At 36.6% G+C, this 18,572-nt stretch overlaps 1 protein-coding gene across 1 annotated transcript; it reads left to right on the forward strand.

Annotated features, from left to right (window-relative positions):
• The first annotated feature begins 2 nt into the window (after positions 1-2).
• Positions 3-18,572, forward strand: LOC135470883 (fatty-acid amide hydrolase 1-like). The gene is made up of 20 exons (XM_064749933.1): positions 3-93; positions 711-863; positions 3,087-3,357; positions 3,873-3,987; positions 4,417-4,473; positions 4,875-5,026; positions 5,543-5,614; positions 6,191-6,252; positions 7,603-7,809; positions 8,524-8,564; positions 8,894-9,018; positions 9,297-9,422; positions 10,426-10,523; positions 11,110-11,209; positions 12,570-12,613; positions 12,875-12,914; positions 13,973-14,084; positions 14,221-14,363; positions 15,198-15,253; positions 15,537-18,572. Exons 3-20 carry the CDS (start codon positions 3,139-3,141, stop codon positions 15,640-15,642), a joined length of 1,875 nt encoding a protein of 624 aa, XP_064606003.1. The 5' UTR covers positions 3-93; positions 711-863; positions 3,087-3,138; the 3' UTR covers positions 15,643-18,572.

Consider the following 18,572-nt stretch of genomic DNA (forward strand, 5'->3'; position numbering starts at 1 on the left):
GCGATGATAAACTTCGCGCTTCAGTGGATGGTTATAATATAGATTTACAAGAACTGGGGTGCTTTACTCCTGGTAGTTGGCAAATTAACTTCGGTGTGTGGCTATTTAAGAAAAAGATTGGTAGAAAACAGTTGTGTTTTCGCGGTGAATACTTCATGCTATTTATGCTCTCTTATCCCATTTACTCAGTCGAGGTGTGAAATGTCAAATGATGAGCCTGTACAGGCGGTAGTAGCCTAGAGTACTTACAACAACAACATGTGTAGTATGAATGTTATCAGTATGTATGCCAATTTTATGTGATCAGTTGTCACTGTGTGGTGAGACGGGATTGTTCTGTCAGTTTTTTTTACTTCTGCCTTTCCCAGTTATAAAGTTATGCTCACACTTAAATGCTGAACTCTCCTTATTGCTGACATTTCAGTGAAAAATCAGGTAGAGGGGAGTTAAATTGAGGGGTAAGTCTAGTACCGAACTCTCAAAGCCACATATTGGTAGCTTTCATATCAGTTTATTCTGCCCCTTTGAACTTAAGTTTTAAATTATTATTATATCTATATGTATATTCTTGAATTGGTTTTCTTCTGTAAGTGATTTCGCCATGATATGGCTACAATATTTCCAAAGTGGCATTAAGCCAAAATCATTCATTGTATCAGTAATTGTTAATTCTCATCATCTTCTCTCTTTCTTTCTTTTTTTTCTTTCAGACTGGTCACCATGGATTTGAGTGCCTTCCGGTCATTTCACAACATTATACTTCTGAACCAGCAGTCTAAGAGTGAAAATTAAAGGGTACATCTCTATATAGCCAGGGTTTGTTGTGCACAGCCACTTACACAACTGCATGTGCACAGGATATAGTAAGTGCCCTCACCACTATAAATTGTGAACTGGAGTATTGCAAATGGGTAATAATGTTAAGTTGCTAAGGTGCTCATCAGCTAGTTCTCCAAGCGGCGGAAGTCTTCTGATGTGTGGCAACTTGTTTTCAAGGCCATGCACCTCTTCTGTCAATCAGAACAGCAGGGGAGCATGTGCCTTGCTGCTCAGGTGACTCAGCATGCATCATGAATAGAACAGTGATTTAAAGGATACATGAAACACCTGGTTTATTTCTTTATGTGTACTTTAGGATGTGGCCTTCTACATTAAAGGTGTACTTTAGGTGAACTGGAGGTATTAATTTGCATAATTGGCAGTACCTCCAATACACCTCAATTATACCTCAGCCATACCCAAGATTAGATATGCTACACGTCAGTGGTACACCTCAAAGGTACTTCAAGTATACCTCCAGTACCTTCACTATGTACCCTTACAGTACATACAGAAAAGGTTTCTTGGCATTCTTTTTAAGGGTGTAAAATTCTTTCTAGACCATTGTTTTTTACTAAGGCCCCAGGAGTCAGTCTGGAAACTAATTATTTTTCTCTGGTGTGGTTAACAGTGATAGCTGTCAAAACAACTATTTCAGTGGTGGAGGAGGGAGGTTGGGGGGCAAATTTGGGGTGCTAAGCTGGTCCTGCATTTCCATTGTATCCATCGATGATGTCATTTCCAAATATTCCTGACCATTGATAGAAAATACGCATAACATAGAGAGGCTATTAAGAAATATGAAATGTACCTCAAAAAAAGAAAATTTTTTTCCTTTTTGGCATTTCTGTCTTCATTTTTCATAAAATTATACTCTTCATGTTATAGTATCTTTTCGGGTATCCTGTAATGTTTAGATGCAAGATTTCAAGACTTATTTGAAAGCAAATCACCCCCTCCCCTAATACATTCCGTGAGCAGATAAATTTAAAATAATATCAGTATGCAAAATAACTCAAAGTGAACATGAAGTGTAAGCTCTGGGAATTGAAAAGTACATTCCTTGAAATAGTAGTAGTGGGCTCAGTCGGTTAGCGTGCTAGCGCAGCGTAATGACCCAGGAGCCTCTCACCAATGCAGTCGCTGTGAGTTCAAGTCCAGATCATGCTGGCTTCCTCTCTGGCCGTAAGTGGGAAGGTCTTCCAGCAACCTGTGGATGGTCGTGGGTTTCCACCCACCATAATGCTGGCCGCCGCCCTATAAGAATCCTTGAAAAAAAAATCCTTGAAGTAGTGGTTGTCAGGGCCAGAACTGTGGTTTTTGGCTCTGCCAGGAGAACTAGTGAATTTGTGGTGTTGGATACAATATTCTGGGGATGTGCAGTTGTTGGTGATAGATGGGTAATTTTTCACTGCATACAAGAACTTTTAATGCATAACTCTGTGAAAGTACTGGTATTGTATAGATCGAATTCCTCCACACATGGATTCACCAGAAGCCATAGTATGCCAGCTTCCTTGCTATACATGTTTTGTAAAAATCTTACAATTTTGCTTGATTCCTAGTTGCCTGGGTGATGATGTTAATGGATCGTATGTTCACTGTTCAGTTGTCTAATGGTTAGAGTGTCTGCACCAAAGTCAGGAGATCTGAGATCAACCAGTGTTGGGTCATACCAAACATTTAAAAATGGTACTCACTTGACGCTCAGGACTGAAAGAATTGCAAGAGCAAGGAAACAGAATTGGTTAGCCCAGTGTCAGTATATTGTGATAGGGTGGGGTGTCATGCCTGATGTTTTTGGCTTTAAGCCAGGCATGTTTGTCAGCTGCCATTTCTCTCCGAGATGGATTGAACACATTGGTGAATGACCTTTTGTGTTTTAGGTGCAGGATATTTTTTGAACTGACTTGCTTCTGTTTCTACTGTTATTTGAGCCTACATGGCCATAAGTAAAAATATGTAGCATTTATGGGACTTTCTTAGGTGGTCCTGCATGAACTTCATTGAAGCTTACTCGGTTTCCAGTAATATGGCTTATATTTGCTCTGCAGGTGTGCATCACATGCTTATAGGTTTGTCAGTTACATGTCACAGGTTGGTGGTTTACTTCAGTCTGTCTTCTTTCCTCACCCCATGATGGTGGCAGCCACCAATCAATCCACGAACCAATTAAACTTTGGCTGACAGCCATATAAGTGTCATACCTCGAAACATAATTGTATGTATCAAACATTTACTGAGGTTTGTGTTTGTTACCTTGACAGGAATTAGTTTTTTGACAGCAGACTTTAGACTAAGGGATACCAAAGTGTCAACATGCACCCATATCTGATGCGAATATCGGAGAACTGTCCCATGATGAATGACAGGAAAACCAGAGTTCTGGTTGGGGGAGGAGGTGTGATTCTTGTGTTACTGCTGAAGAAACTGTACAGAGTTTATACTGTCAGGAATTTAAAGAAGAAGGTTGAAGAAAGGCGCAAAGAACGCCAGGAAGACTTTGATGCCTTGGCTGAAAAATTACAAGAGGACGGTGTAAGTTGGAGTTTCAGATCTTTTGTTTTTATATTTCACATTGCGATATTTCTTTCAGAGTGTACATAAAGTAAAAATAATGTATGCCTCAGATTAAAGGTAACAGCGAACTATATCAAGAAATATTTCAAATGATTTTTTTTTACATTTTTTCTTACCAAGGTATTCCACAAATATAAATTATTTTCTCAGTTGGATTTTTGAGACCATCTTTTCCAAAACTTTTTCACGTTAGTATTTTGATTGCTTAATATGATTGAAGATAATCAGAATTATTGTAATTCAGTTCACCACATAGCATCAAAAATTATAAAACATAAATGAAAATAGTTTTCATTAAATATTGCCTCAGATGTTTTCCATGGTGTTCAACTGGCACATCATTTATTGCCATTTCATCATTTATCATATAGAATTTATAAATTTAAATTTCCAGCCAATTTTTTTTATGGCGTATGCTTCAAAAGATACAGGTTTATACTAAAGCTGACTAGTTCTTCTTATTTGTTGTTTAGCTTACAATTGATGCTCGTAATGCTATCATAAGTCTAACCCTGAAAGAACTACAAGAGAAGTTGCGTAGTGGAGATCTGACTGCACAGGTTTGTGCTCAAAGCATATCAGTCCAGGGTGAGGATCAACCATTTTTTCCCCCTTTTTTGAATGTACGTCATTATTAGTGTATATGTGGCACAGTGGTGTTTGTCTGTCCCTCTTCATCTATCAATATATCTGTCCCAATTTCCATTTTTTCTGAATATCTTCATTTGACTTGGATTGATTTCAGAGTTAGCATGTGAATGGCTTACCAGGAATTGATTTTTGTCCCGGTTTCTCCATTTTTTGGTCTGTTCAATTGTTCAGATTTTTATTTTCTCACAAAAATATATCGTTCAAAGTGGATAGATTGATCTCAGATTTGGTAATTAACTATTTTGTGACTATTTCCTAAGGTTCAAGGTTGATAAACCTGAATTAGAACAGGCTTTTCTGACAACACACCTGTTTGACAACACACCTGCCCTGACTGTGGTAAAAGATACACTGTCTTTGTTGTAGGCATTGCAAGTCCAGCAGTTCACAAATTGTGCCATAGGGTTGATCAAAGAGTCAGAGGTGAGTTTATAATACTAATGGGCTTAATTTTTTGGAGGCAAAAATATTACAAAAATTAAGGAAATTAAGGTACAACTGTGTGGACTGCTTTGCCCTAAAATATACATTTCTAAAGACACAAAATTTAAGACTACATTTTCATCTAAATGACATAGGCTTACATTGCATACATGTACTTTGCATACATTTGTTTCTGAACAAGCATAGCAAGAATGCTCAGTATGGGCTTTAAGCTTGAGCATTTTTGAACATTTGTCACATTTTTTACTAGGTCTCGGGACATAACTTACTGAAAAATCTGCCTATATTTTGCCTGCAACTACATGTATGCTGTGATTATTACAAGCATATTTCGTCGCTGTTAAGAGCTTGTCCCTACAAACCAATATATCTGCTTATAGTGTGTCTGCTGCGTAATGGTGAAGATGTCTTAACCAAGCAGGTATTAATTAATCTGTTGCAGGATTTAGCTAAAGCCTGTGATAATTCTGTCTCTAAGGGCGGTATGTTACATGGTGTACCTGTCAGTATAAAGGAAAACTACTGTCTAAAGGTAAGTCCACCTTGATGGCTGATATTGGATAGAATTGCCTGAATGTGATATTTTATTGAACTTTAGACAACAATAATACCTTTATTACCTTTATTTAGTGCATATGACATGAGTGGTAAAACTGGCAACAAATAATAATATATTTACTTTAATCTGGGATTAAGATAGTCCGTCTATTTTAGACGGACTGTCATGTAAATGCATAGGATTCCTGCATAATCTAGGTCTCCTTTCCTAACACATTTCTGAAAATGTTCTTCTCTGTGTTATAATAGCGCATGCTGATGTGATTTTGCAATGTACTCTGTAGGCCAACATTTCTGCATCTGTTTACATGTCAAAGGTGGATGGCGTTGATCCAGTTTAACAACAAGGCAACTTTTTCTGTATGTTAACATGTTTTTTGTGTACTGAAGTTAATCATTGAAAATGTACTAAGCTTAAAGTATTTGAAGTGGGTAAATATACGTACAACTTTTGGTGTAGTACATCTATTGGTTAGTCTTGTCTGCTCAGGGCTATGACTGCACAGCAGGGATTGCCGGCCTTCTGGGCAATACCTTCCAGGAGGATGCTGTCATTGTCCAGGTAAAATTTAGAATAAGTTTTAGTACTCTATATGTTAGCTTAAGTCAAGAAGTGAAATTGAGGCAAAAAAAAAAGATTGTATTCACAGAGAGAAATACATTTTAGAAGGGATTACACAAATGGTCAATCAGGGTAACTGTTTGATGGAGGAAAAGGGAGGTATGAAAAATATAATTTAAGACCTATGACTGAGAAATTTCTGCCTACGGACCATTGACCGTCAGATGTTCTAATAAAGTTCCTTTTTAAATAATAGCCAAATTGATTGCTGTCAGGTACTTCATGATTTTGCCCAGAATCTACCGGATTTCCAGGAATCAAAACCTGATTACAAAATGTGTTTGAAATAGTCTTTACAATTAAGCATTGTGAAAAGAACCCTTCAAATAAATAATATTAAAATATATGATCGAAGCAGAGATTAAATATGAGTTAATATTACTTCTCATCTTTTGAAAATGTGTTTTTCAATCAGTACGTGTAGTATTGCCACTTAAAGATGCACCCATTTCCCCTGAAAATTCCTGAATATGCCATTGTTTTCTTAAGTAATTGCTTGTATCTGGGTTGTATCAGGTGCTGAAGGCTCAAGGTGCTGTACCTTTCATCAGAACTAATATTCCACAAACCTTGTTGAGGTGAGCATATTGCTTACAGGACTAAAATTCATTACATATCTTAAAATATTTTATTTTGCTTATAGGTTAGCATTTTTCAAGGCACACATTTTGCTTGATTCTGAATGATTCATGTGCCTCAATGGACCACTTAACAGTTTTTGTGAAGTAAAACATCAGAACACATGTTGCCATCAAAATTATCGTTTCAAGTCCTTCATGTGCTTCTGAAAGTGCATTTGTACATATTAAAATTTAGGTGAAATTCAGTAATACTTGTATATCTAAAATTTTGTCAGGAACCTGCATGATTTACCCAAGGCAACATATGCCTTCAACCTAAAATCTGACTGCTATGATAATAAGGATTTATTTATTTATTGATTAGTGATTTATGCCGTACTTAGTATTTCACATGTACGATGGCGGCATTGTGGTGGAGGAAACCGGGCAGAGCCCGGGTGAAACCCACGACTATCCGCAGGTTGCTTACAGACATTCCCACTTACGGCCAGAGATAAAGCCAGCATGAGCTGGACTTGAACTCACAGCAACCACATTGGTGAGAGACTCCTGTGTCATTACGCTGTGCTAGCGCGCTAACCAACTGAGCCACAGACGCCCCATGATATTGAGGAAGCAAGCTATAGTATGGTGTAAAACTTTATTGCAAATAATGCCTGCTGCTGTGTGAGTCCTCCATTAGACACATCATAGGAAGAGGCAAACATGTAACAATGTAAGGATGGTGAATTACTACACAAACATGAATTCAAACAAAATGCACTCGAAATTTATGTGAGGTAAGGCCTAGTGCACACGGACAACATTTGTTATTGAAAATCCTGATGTCATGTGATATGGAATATTGAGTACCTGCATACTTGCAGCATTTGTTGTCCATTTTTGTCCATTTTCAAGATTTAAGCAGCGAAAGATGGTCACATTATACGTTCAAGGTCATGTGACCCCAAAATCAGCTAGTTCTCACAGCTTCCATTTTGTATGTACTCACATGACATTTCCATAGACACTGATTGGTAGATGTAGACGACAAGATCTGTCAAGGCCCAGATTGCCCTCTCACATGCCCTCTCATTTGTTTCTGGACTTTTTGTTGCCCAAAGCTAAACAAGCTGAATCTTTGGATCAAGTGTTCCAAACTCAGGAATTCTAGATGTGGTTGTCCACACATGAGTAAATTTCAGAGATTTTTTATTGTCTAGAAATTTCGTTTCCAACAACAACTGTTGCTTGTGTGCGCTCAGCTTAAGTGCAAAAAGTGAAAAAAAAGGCAAAGAAAAATGTTCATTTTGTATGTACAAGTGCACATACATACACTGTGCATAATTTTTATTTGTTCATTTTTAGTGCTGAATGCAGTAATCCTATATATGGTGTTACTGTGAACCCTCATGATGTCAGCCGGTGTCCAGGGGGGTCCTCTGGTGGTGAGGGGGCCCTGGTTGGATCTGAAGGCTCCATTCTTGGCTTTGGTACAGACATTGGGGGCAGTCTTCGCATCCCTGCTCACATGTGTGGCATCTACAGCTTAAAGCCCACACGTGACAGACTCAGGTAACTCAATTCCTTTATAACTATACATACCTTACTGGCATCAGTTTACACTGGCAAGATGTCAATAAAATAATTGAAATATAATAAAATGTAACATTGTTTTTGCTGCAGTTGATCAGCCCCAAAGCAATGATGTCTGCAGCTGTGCCTTTGTGTCATTAGAGAGGTGATATACTCCTAGCCATCATTAAAAATATGTACGGCATAAGCTGAACCTAATCTAAAGTTTTTATACGTTTAAATTTTGATAGTTTCTCTTTCTCTTCATGTGGCAGAATAATAAAAAAGAATTCCATGCCAACTGAGACAGTTTTCTTATCTGATAGGATCAGGTTTTGACCAGCAAAGAATTTATGACTCTAAACCTTCCTAAAAAATCTCAGAGATAAATATCAGTTAAATAAAGGAATAAATAATCAAACCTCATTCTAACAAATGCCAGTATTATCCAAGATGAGAAACATGCAATCTTAATTGCTCATAGGAACAAACCAACTCAGAAACAATATTACATAGCTTTAATTGTAACACAATTGCAACAGTATACATATATATATATATATATATATATATATATATGTACATATGTAAATTCTCCTCGCCAGGGATCTTTCTCTTTTATTCAAATATATATATATATATATATATTGGCTATACTGTCTTATATATACATTGACATTCAATACAACTTCTTGTTTTCTTGTTTTCTTATAGCTCAAAAGGGATATTTGGACTCCTCAAGGGGCAAAACTTAAGTATGGGCTCGTTAATGTACGAAATCCCTATACGTCCAAAATTATTACTTTTCTAATGAAAGTGTGCATGCACATGTATGTGTTTTCATTCAGAAATCATCCTCAAGCTATCCGAGAAAATCTGTGTTGGGGTATACTGATTCATAATGTATTCCATATGTAGGTTTAGATGTGCATCATATACATAACACTAAAGCTAAAGTTTATACAGTTACTTCTGTAGTTCAGCAACATAAGTCAGTACATTCACAAAAATGTCCTTTGTCATGACATCATCTTTTTGAATTACACCTCAACATTTTTTTCTGTTTTTTTTTCTCCTTCATCAGTCCAAGCTTGCCCAGGTCCAATGGCTCATGATGTGAACAGCCTTGCTGTTGCCATGGAGGCTCTTCTTTCACCGCTCATGTATGAACTGGATCCTGTACTACCTCGCATGCCATTTAACTCCAAGGTAAAGCAGAATGGCCAATGAGGATTTCTTTATCACCTTGACTTTTGTGGTAAATGGTTGTTTCCACCGATGAATAATGAAACACAGAAATGTACAACATAAAACCAGAAGCATTTACCATAATGAATTATGTATTTAACTAAAGTGTGGCCTGTAAATATGTACTTCCAGATTGTACATAGCATCCTTAAAATGAAACTTTTGTTGGCAACATTAAGATTTAGGAACATCCTTTTCCTTCCTTTGAGATATTTGTTTTACTACTTTTTATATTGCAGGTTTACAGAAGTACAAATCCATTGAGAATTGGCTATTTTCTGGATACAGGTGTTGTGCAGCCCATCCCAGCTGTCCAAAGGGCAGTTCACCTGGCAAAAGAAGTTCTTCAACAGCAAGGCCACACGGTCAGCTCACTAATACATGTATACAGGCATATGCAAAGATGACAGTTCTGTCTTGTGCTAAAAATGCATTATATCCAACCCACTAAGCTCAGGAGATTAGATACAAATTTAGCTGAAATATACAAATATTAATATTAAACACTGATATTATGCACTTGACATTGATTATTTATTTATTTATTTGATTGGTGTTTTTCACTTATACGACGGCAGCCAGCATTATGGTGGGTGGAAACCGGGCACAGCCCGGGGGAAACCCACGACCATCCGCAGGTTCCTGAAAGACCTTCCCACTTACGGCCAGAGAGGAAGCCAGCATGAGCTGGACTTGAACTCACAGCGACTGCATTGGTGAGAGGCTTCTGGGTCATTATGCTGCGCTAGCGCGCTAACCGACTGAGCCACGGAGGCCCCCACTTGACATTGAAAGAACATCTGTGGCTGCCTAAACTCTTATGATCATGTTATTTTATTCACCTAAGAGATGTGTTGGGGGCCAGTGGTTAGTATGCCAGTGGAGTGCAATGACCCAGGAGCCTCTCACCAATGGATGGCTGTGAGTTCAAGTCCATCTGTGCTGGCTGTTTCTCCAGTCATAAGTCCATCTGTGCTGGCTGTTTCTCCAGTCATCTGTGGGGGAGGTCTGCAGGTAACCTGCAGATGGTTGTGGGTTTCCTCCATGTTCTGCTCTTTCTCCTCCCGCCATAATGCTGGCTCCCATCATACAAGTGAAATATTCTTGAGTATGGTGTAAAGCACCAGTCAAATAAATAAATAAGAGATGACTTGAAGAGTTTTACCATGATATGAACCATGTAGGCAAAGAGGCTTTAATTATTCATTCTTGAGGTGAGATAAATATTGAATATTTTGTGAATTTTCCAGTTGAAAAGAATTCATTGATGTGTTTAAATTTTTTTATTATTTTTATAGATATTGTTTGATAGAATAATGTAATTCTGAAGTTGTGTGAAAACCCTTCTTTTTTATTATTGATTTTCAGTTCGTTCAGATTGAGCCCCCATGTGTGGAAGATGCATTATTCAGACTGTATTCTTCTGCTTTGTTTGGGGATGGAGGTCACAGTTTCATGAGATACCTGTAAATGTTAATTATTGTTATCAGCATGTGAAATGCATCTAGGGTGCTTGACAGATGTAATAGTAAAAATAAAGTTAATATAAAAAATGAGGTTGATTGATAGGGGTTGTCCTGGAAGATCACACTTTGTATGACAAATACATGTAGCAGAAGAAAAGTTATATGGCGCACAGACAAGTATACAGGAATCAGAGTGTATGATGAATTGACCAAATGTGACAAAAGTTTTCTGTGACAGTTTGAAACACCATGACTGAGAAAAAAAATGCTAATTGAGCTTCACCATGCTTTAAGTGTCCTTTTGCAAATATTTTGTGCATATTGTGGTGCTTGAAGTTTCTAGAGTTGGGATTGGGGTGGGGTGGGGTGCGTTTTACCAGTTATAATAAATTATAGCTACTTTGTCTTTTTGTGATTTTCTAATGAAACTGCATACGCTACATATACATTGTGACAAAAGCACGTTTTACTGATAACTGATAAAATATTGCATATCCCAAGTTGTAACAAATGCAGATTTTACCTTGTCTCTGAGAAGAAGAATCGGTTAGAATTTATTCAGTCTATATCATCCCCTTCTCCTCAGGGACAAGGATTTAAGTGATGTCTCCAGTCAGAAACTTTGGGCTATTCTATGGTTGCCTAGAAGACTTAAGTGGATTCTGTCTACCCTTGTGGGGTTAGTGGTGAGTAACAGTGATAAATTTATTCGGATCACAATTTCTCATTAATGTGTTAGATGACAGTGCAGATTTTGCTTACCAGAACAAGCCGTTGTGGAAATGTATTTGAGACCGTGTATTCCAGGGTATATATTTATATTTTAACTTACCAATTGGCTTTTTCTGAACAGTTTGCAGTGACTGATTTTTGCTTATAGAATTGGTCATTCTTTAAAACATACATGTGTATACTTGTCTCTTTCACACAGTAATATTTTTCACTCACACTCAAATTATGTTTGAATGCCTTGGTTGATGTTACAAGCTCTTCTGTCTTCATTGTAGATAAACTGGTTTTAAAAGTAGGGCTTTATCAGCTCTCAGGCATCAGTGAGTGGTGTAGACAAGGAGACCGAGGGAGATAAAGAGAGCATGGTAGAGGGGGGGGGGGCTATAGACAAAGTCAGTGGGGTAGACAAAGTGGGTGAGTGTGTTAGAAAAAGTGAGTGAGTGAGTATAAACAAAGTGAATGAGTGGAAGTAGACAAAGAGGGTGAAGGAGTTTGACAAAGTGCGTGAGCACAGATAGACAAAGTGAGTGAGTAGGGGTAGACAAAGTGAGTGAGTAGGGGTAGATAAAGTGAGTGTATGGGTAGACAAAGTGAGTGAGAAGGGGTAGACAAAGTGAGTGTATGGGTAGACAAAGTGAGTGAGAAGGGGTAGACAAAGTGAGTGTGTATGGCTAGACAAAGTGAGTGAGTAGGGATAGACCAAGTGAGTGTGTATGGGTAGACAAAGTGAGTGAGAAGGGGTAGACAAAGTGAGTGTGTAGGGGTAGGCAAAGTGAGTGAGTAGGGATAGACCAAGTGAGTGTGTATGGGTAGACAAAGTGAGTGAGTAGGGATAGACCAAGTGAGTGTGTATGGGTAGACAAAGTGAGTGAGTAGGGATAGACCAAGTGAGTGTTTAGGGGTAGGCAAAGGTAGTGATGGAAAGTAGACAATGTGACCCAGAGGCAGTAGACAAAGGGACAGGGTAAACAAAGTGAGTCAGTAGGGTAGACAAAGTGAGTGAGGAAGAGTGAGCAATGTGACTGAGTAGGGTAGACTAACTATGTAGACAAAGTGAGCGAGCATTGGTAGACAATGTGAGTGAGGAAGGGTACACAAAGTGAGTGAGTGGGGTAGACAGTAACTGATGGGTAAACAATGTGACTGAGTGGTGGTAGACAAAGTGAGTGAAGGAGGGTAAATATAGTAACTGAGTAGGGTAGACAGTAACTGAGTAGGAAGACAAAGTGAGTGAGGGAGGGGACTAGGAACTGATACAAGTATATCACCTCTGTGGATGCCACAGTCGTTTTCTTAAACATTTGTTTTTTTCAGAGCCCTAAACATGGCAGAATGCTATTGTCAAGTAAAGGTGTGGAGTGAGTATACTGAAGGCGTCATGAACGCAATAGCATAATCCTAAAATATTGAAACATTACTAAATTATGGTTTTCATGCTTCTTGGACATTTTTGTGATCTATTTCTAAAATGTTTAGGGATACTCTGTTTCTGTAATAGAGATACAACTTCTAGTAGCATTGTGTATTTCTTGTGAAAGTATTTATTTCTAACTTGACATTTGTACGATAAAGTCCAATAATTCTGATATTTGTTTTTACTGGAATTATTTCTGTTGCAGTTCTGTTGCTGAATGGTGGCAGCTTACCCTAGACATCCAGGTAACATCCGAAATGGGGAACATTTGCTTGCCCTGAGTAATTTAGGCCTAATCTGTGTAGTCTATTGCTCATTCCTACTTTTATGGGGACATTTTGTTTGCAGACTCCTAATGTATTAATCATCAAAGCAAGAAAACAGTGGTCAATAAGTTTGTACCCTTGTCGCCATTTGGTGCATACTAATGCAATATGTGCTGTAAAGAATTCACTGTGTTTCCCCTAAATTTTAGCGTTGTGCAGAACGGCACAGTTTGCTGGATTCTAATGTATTTATTTACCTTGTATGGTGGCTTAAGAGTTTTTGTTAAAAATTGATGAATTTCTTATCAGAAAAACTTGAGAATTGGCATCAGAAGTATCATTTTGTGTGCTTCTGAAAGTGCATTATTACATTCAAAAGTTTAGGCATAATACAGTATCCACTTGAACCTAATTTAAGCAGAAAGGCTTAGGACAGCAATAGATATGTAAGGACAGTAATAGTAAAAATAAAGTTAATATGATAGCAAAAAAAATGAGGTTGATTGTTTGTGGTTGTCCTGGAAGATCACAATTTTTTATGACAATACAGTATCCACTTGAACCTAATTTAAGCAAAAAGGCTAAGGACAGCAATAGATATGTACAGATAAGACCTGCCCTACATGTACATATCAATTAATCAACACTGGTATTGATACTCCTTCCCAACCATGATCCTTCAAAACACTAATCATTGGGCACGAGGTTATCAGCAAAGCACCCCATGTTCAAAATAACCGAAATGTGATTTATCCTAGGAATTTTTACTTCAATAATGAGAGTTATTTCTGTTCTTCATGACAAAATTTCAAAAGTTTGCATATAGTACCATAAGTTAAGATAATTCTGACTTAAGTTGAAGACAGTTTCATGATCCTGGTGTCTGCTGGATTATTTTTTCAAGCATCCATGTCCAAGATTGGTTTGACAAGATGTTGAGTATATTTACCAGACCATTGTTTTGTTGATGAATTATTATTTTTTTTTCAAATTCTATTTATACTGGTAGTTAATTATAATCTTGTTTGTGTTTGTAGAAATATAGAGAGATGTTTATCGAGCAATGGCAAAAGTTAAAACTAGATGTGGTTGTCTCACCTGGATATGCCTCCACAGCCACACCCTCTGGGTTTGCTTCGGAGGCAGAAGGTAAAAACAGTCTCTTAATGATTATCTTAATAATTAAAACAGTCTGTTTTTCTTGAAGCAGTAATCTTTAGAAAAATTCTCAACTAGCACCTAAGCAAACATTAAAACTGTTCTATTTGAACTTCTTTTTGAACAGGCAGCACGTCTTACACCACCATATACAATGTTCTGAACTTTCCGGCGGGTTCCATGCCTGTTACCAAGGTTTCAACTCAAGATGAAGAGGACTTGCAGCAACATTATCATCCCAAAAATCATCATGAAAGGGTGCTCCAAAAGGTAATTCTAATAATACATTGACTGGCACTCTAATACATGGCCCCTTTAAAAACAATTTAGTAGGGCAACTAGCGGGACACCACTTGAAATCGTTATTAAGTCAGCTCATAAAATTTCAATATCTTGAAAACTGGTAAAGGTATAAAAACCAAACTTTGAAGTTTTAATAAAGAATATATGAAGCAACTTTTGACATTTGTGCTGTTTGGCCATGATTTACCAGCCACTTTGAATTTCATTGATAAGCTTAGAAAATCGGCATCTCCAAGACGGCTAAACCCGTCGACGTAAAATTTAGTTTCTAGGTGGATTGTCCAACAAAGATTCAAAAAATCATTGAGTTTGGTGTGCACATTAAGTAAAAACGGACCAATGAAATTAGCTCAAAATAAGGTTAACTCTTAAAAACTGCACAATTGTATTGAACTAAAACATTTATGAGAATACCTTGACCTATGGATTATGAATTTCAAAGAACCTTTCTTGTTTGAGTAGTGGTTTTCAGGTAATTGCCAAAAAAACATTAAAAAAAAATTTAAGAAATTGTTCGAATTTTCTCCAAAATTCAACAAGTGAGCTTTATGCAAGACTGCATGAAACTTGTCACTGCAGTTTACCATAGGAACAGGCAGCAACTTTGCAATAATGTATTGTTTCTGTCTTTTGTTCTTGTTCTTCAGCAGAAAATCAAGCCACCTAATTTCTGTGCTAGTCTTCACTAATAGGCCCATGGTAAATGATGTCTGGCAATCTAGGGTTCAAATCCATACATTCCTTTTTCTTCTTTCTTCGTTCTTAATCTTATTTTTACTATTCAGCATACAATTTATGCAGAGCGTACAGAGTCGATCCCCAGAATTACTGTCCATGACAGCTATGCATGTAGCCCAGTACTGCTATCTGAGAGCAGTGTTTCTTAACTTTTCACTGGTCACAACCCCCACTGGCATTGTATCTAGCTTCTTGTGGTTCAAATCCAGATTATTCCTGCCTATTCTTTTTTTCTTTTTTTGTTTCCATTATCATGAACTTCTCTGCCACTACCTTGACAGATTGTATGATGGTGGATTCACCTGTTTGTCTGTCTGTCAGAAGCAGCCACCTATGTTTATCACAGGGATGTTAGCAGGCAATGTTTTTCTTTTCATTGTTCTTGATTGTTTCTTGTTTCAGGTTCTTGTGGGTAGTAAAAGGGATGCCTGTTAACGTCCAGTGTGTTGCTTTACCTTTTCAAGAGGAGCTGGTCCTGCGAATAATGAGAGACTTGGAAAGGGTTTGATCAACCAGCATGTTTCAACCTCAGCTAATCATGTGAAGTAGATATTGCCTCAGTTATGGTTTTCTAATTGGGCTTACTGTTATTGTTTATTTAGCCAGCTTTTTACAGGAGAAGATGCTCAGGCTGTTAAGATGTGACTGTGTAATTGAATATATACATAAACGCTTATATTAATGCCAGTTCTTCGGGACTCATGGTATCCAAGTTAATAACAGATCTGGCGGAGTTGCGAAGATGCATTTTGTGCCCATTATCCATTAGAATGAGGATAAACATGTGACCTACTTATTGTTATAGCAGAAGAAAGTTGTACTGCAAGCTTTTTGCTATAATCAAAAGCTCCAAGACGAATTTCACTTAAGTGAATACATTCACTAAATTCATCATCATACTATAGTCTATCCTTCATGGTGCAGACCTCATTGAGGAAGTTAACTGTTCATAGACTGTAATATTTTGATGGTTTTGATACAGAACATAACAAAGAATAAATTTTGCAAGAACAAATGAACTAAAATTATTTTATAATCAAGACTTTTTGGACAAGTGGTTTTCACTGAAACCCACAAAACCGATTCTTTTACAGGAACAAATGACTTTAAGCTTTGTGGTTTTGAAAGAAATCTTGTAACAGAACCTTAACAATATTTCAGGTTGTTAGCTTTTACTCGGATCATGGGTCTGCAGTGAATCATGTCAGTATATTTTGTGTGTGCATTAGTACAGATGTATCGGCATTGATGAACAAGTATATATTACTCAAGTGCTATTATATTATCAGCTTAATTTTTTGGAGTGTCAAGCTGATTTAGTTATTGTTTATTTGAATGTTCATTTGGATAAATGATGCTTTAACATAATAGTTAAGTTTCTTTATTTTTCAGTCTAAAATGTTTTGTTGTTTGTTTTACCAGAGGATGAGATTTTTGTCACGTTTTTAATCTTGTGTTAGGGAAAGTTATTACTGTATTTTTGTGTCTCTTCCGTTGTTATCTTTGATATTATGTACCAGCTTTGTTTTGTTTTGTTTGAGTAATACACATTATACAGCAAAAAAGCAACTTGATATTGTTCTCGAGGCTGCAGCATATGTGCATATGGTGTCTGCTTGGCTTAATTTAAACAGACTGCTCACTAGTTTAAAAGTAGTATTTAGGTGAGTGTTATTCAGTCAGACAACGTATTGAGATAATGTAAGAAAGTGGTTGCGTCATTGTCCAGTTACAATTTATTGAGTTTGTAGACAAATTATAGTTGTAACTTGTCATGGTTAAGGGGTTTAATTTGAAGGCTTGGTTGGACTCTTTTGTACTAGGTGGAGTCCTTTTGTACTATAAGCTGATGTGTACCCTAATTCTTCTAAAATTTGGGGCAAGTATTAGTAAGATTGATTGTAGAATATTACATTTCTTTACCAGCCATTTGGAAAAGTAAAGATATGAGTACATTGTTCATTAAAATTAGATGGTCTAACCATGTAAGAAAAAAGGAAATCAGTATTAATGCTTGAATTACATATATACTGGCTAAAATGAGCAGAACTGGCATCCCAAATTTTAGAATAAATAGGGTATTGTTGCCTGTTGTGTTAAAATTTAAGACGTCTGTCTTGTAGGCAAGGTTACACTTTTTTGTTTATCGTCGAGGTTGGTTATAATTTTCAGTTTAGACTGGGTTGGAGGTGAATTGGGTGTATGTTTGGCATATGCACGTACGATTTTGGTAGCATGACTTGAATTATATTTCAGTCACCATTTGAAAACAGTTCCTTTGCAAAAATGAGAGCTTGCCAATACAGCTCCTATAATTCTCACGAGATTGTCTGGAAAATTTTCAGGTGTACTGAGATTATAGCTATTTAAACTTTGTTGTTGTGACCATCTGATATTGTTTTTAAATTTAAAGAATTACTACCAAAGGGTCATTACTCACTTTTAATGGAGTTGAATTAACCTGGGTTTCTCATAACACTGGCTTTTTCACAAAAAATAACTTGATTACAGTTATAAACCTTTGAAAATGTTGTTTTCCATTAGCATCTGTAAGATCTGTATTTTTCATTTCCTGAAACATTATAAACACATTTTACCAATACTAACCATTGTGTATGATTCTTACAGTGCACACACTTCTTAAGCACTGTAACAAATGTGTTTATTTTTCTGTTTTATATTTATGAGTTTGTAGTGTTTTATTGCCTTTCTCACCCATAGAAATACTTACTGAACATTTCCACAAAATGTGTTTATTTTACTGTCCTTATTTGCCAACTTTAACTTTTACCCATAGAATACTTAATAAAGATTTCCACCTGTGATGTATGTAATAACTCTGGGATGTTAGGGGCTGATTAATCAACATAGTGTTTTACAACTGTGTTGGTTGTTGGTATGTGATATAAAGCCTTCCTCTAATATTTGGTTTTGCTGTCTTGGTTTTTCATATTTTTCTTGTGAAGTTAAAAAATATTAGATATGGCAGATTTATTTCCTTGTTCTGTCTTTGTGCATATGATAAAACCAATATTGAAATGCATATGACACTTACAAGGTTCTTTAATCATGCATTATCATTTTTACATCAGATCTGTTTTACGTTGTCTGTGCAGCTTTGTTAGTTTATATAGAACTGTAAGGTTAACATTTGAAAATGAAAAATTACATTTACTGAAGTTTCCTGAACCATGTTTTGTATTAGACTTATTGTATTAACAGCCAATGTACACACATAAAACTGAGATTTATGATATATTTTTACCTAAATTTTAATCAGAGAATTCTTCACAATTGCATGCTCATGTTGTACACTATTTAAACAAAAAAAATAATAAAGCGTACATTTAGAATAGTAAAATACTCAAGGTATATACATGTATGTACAGATTATTAGGGAAATGGTTGTACTGATGATTATGCATTACTTAATAAAGA

Source organism: Liolophura sinensis, chromosome 7, assembly GCF_032854445.1.
Source record: "Liolophura sinensis isolate JHLJ2023 chromosome 7, CUHK_Ljap_v2, whole genome shotgun sequence".
NCBI lineage: Eukaryota > Metazoa > Mollusca > Polyplacophora > Chitonida > Chitonidae > Liolophura > Liolophura sinensis.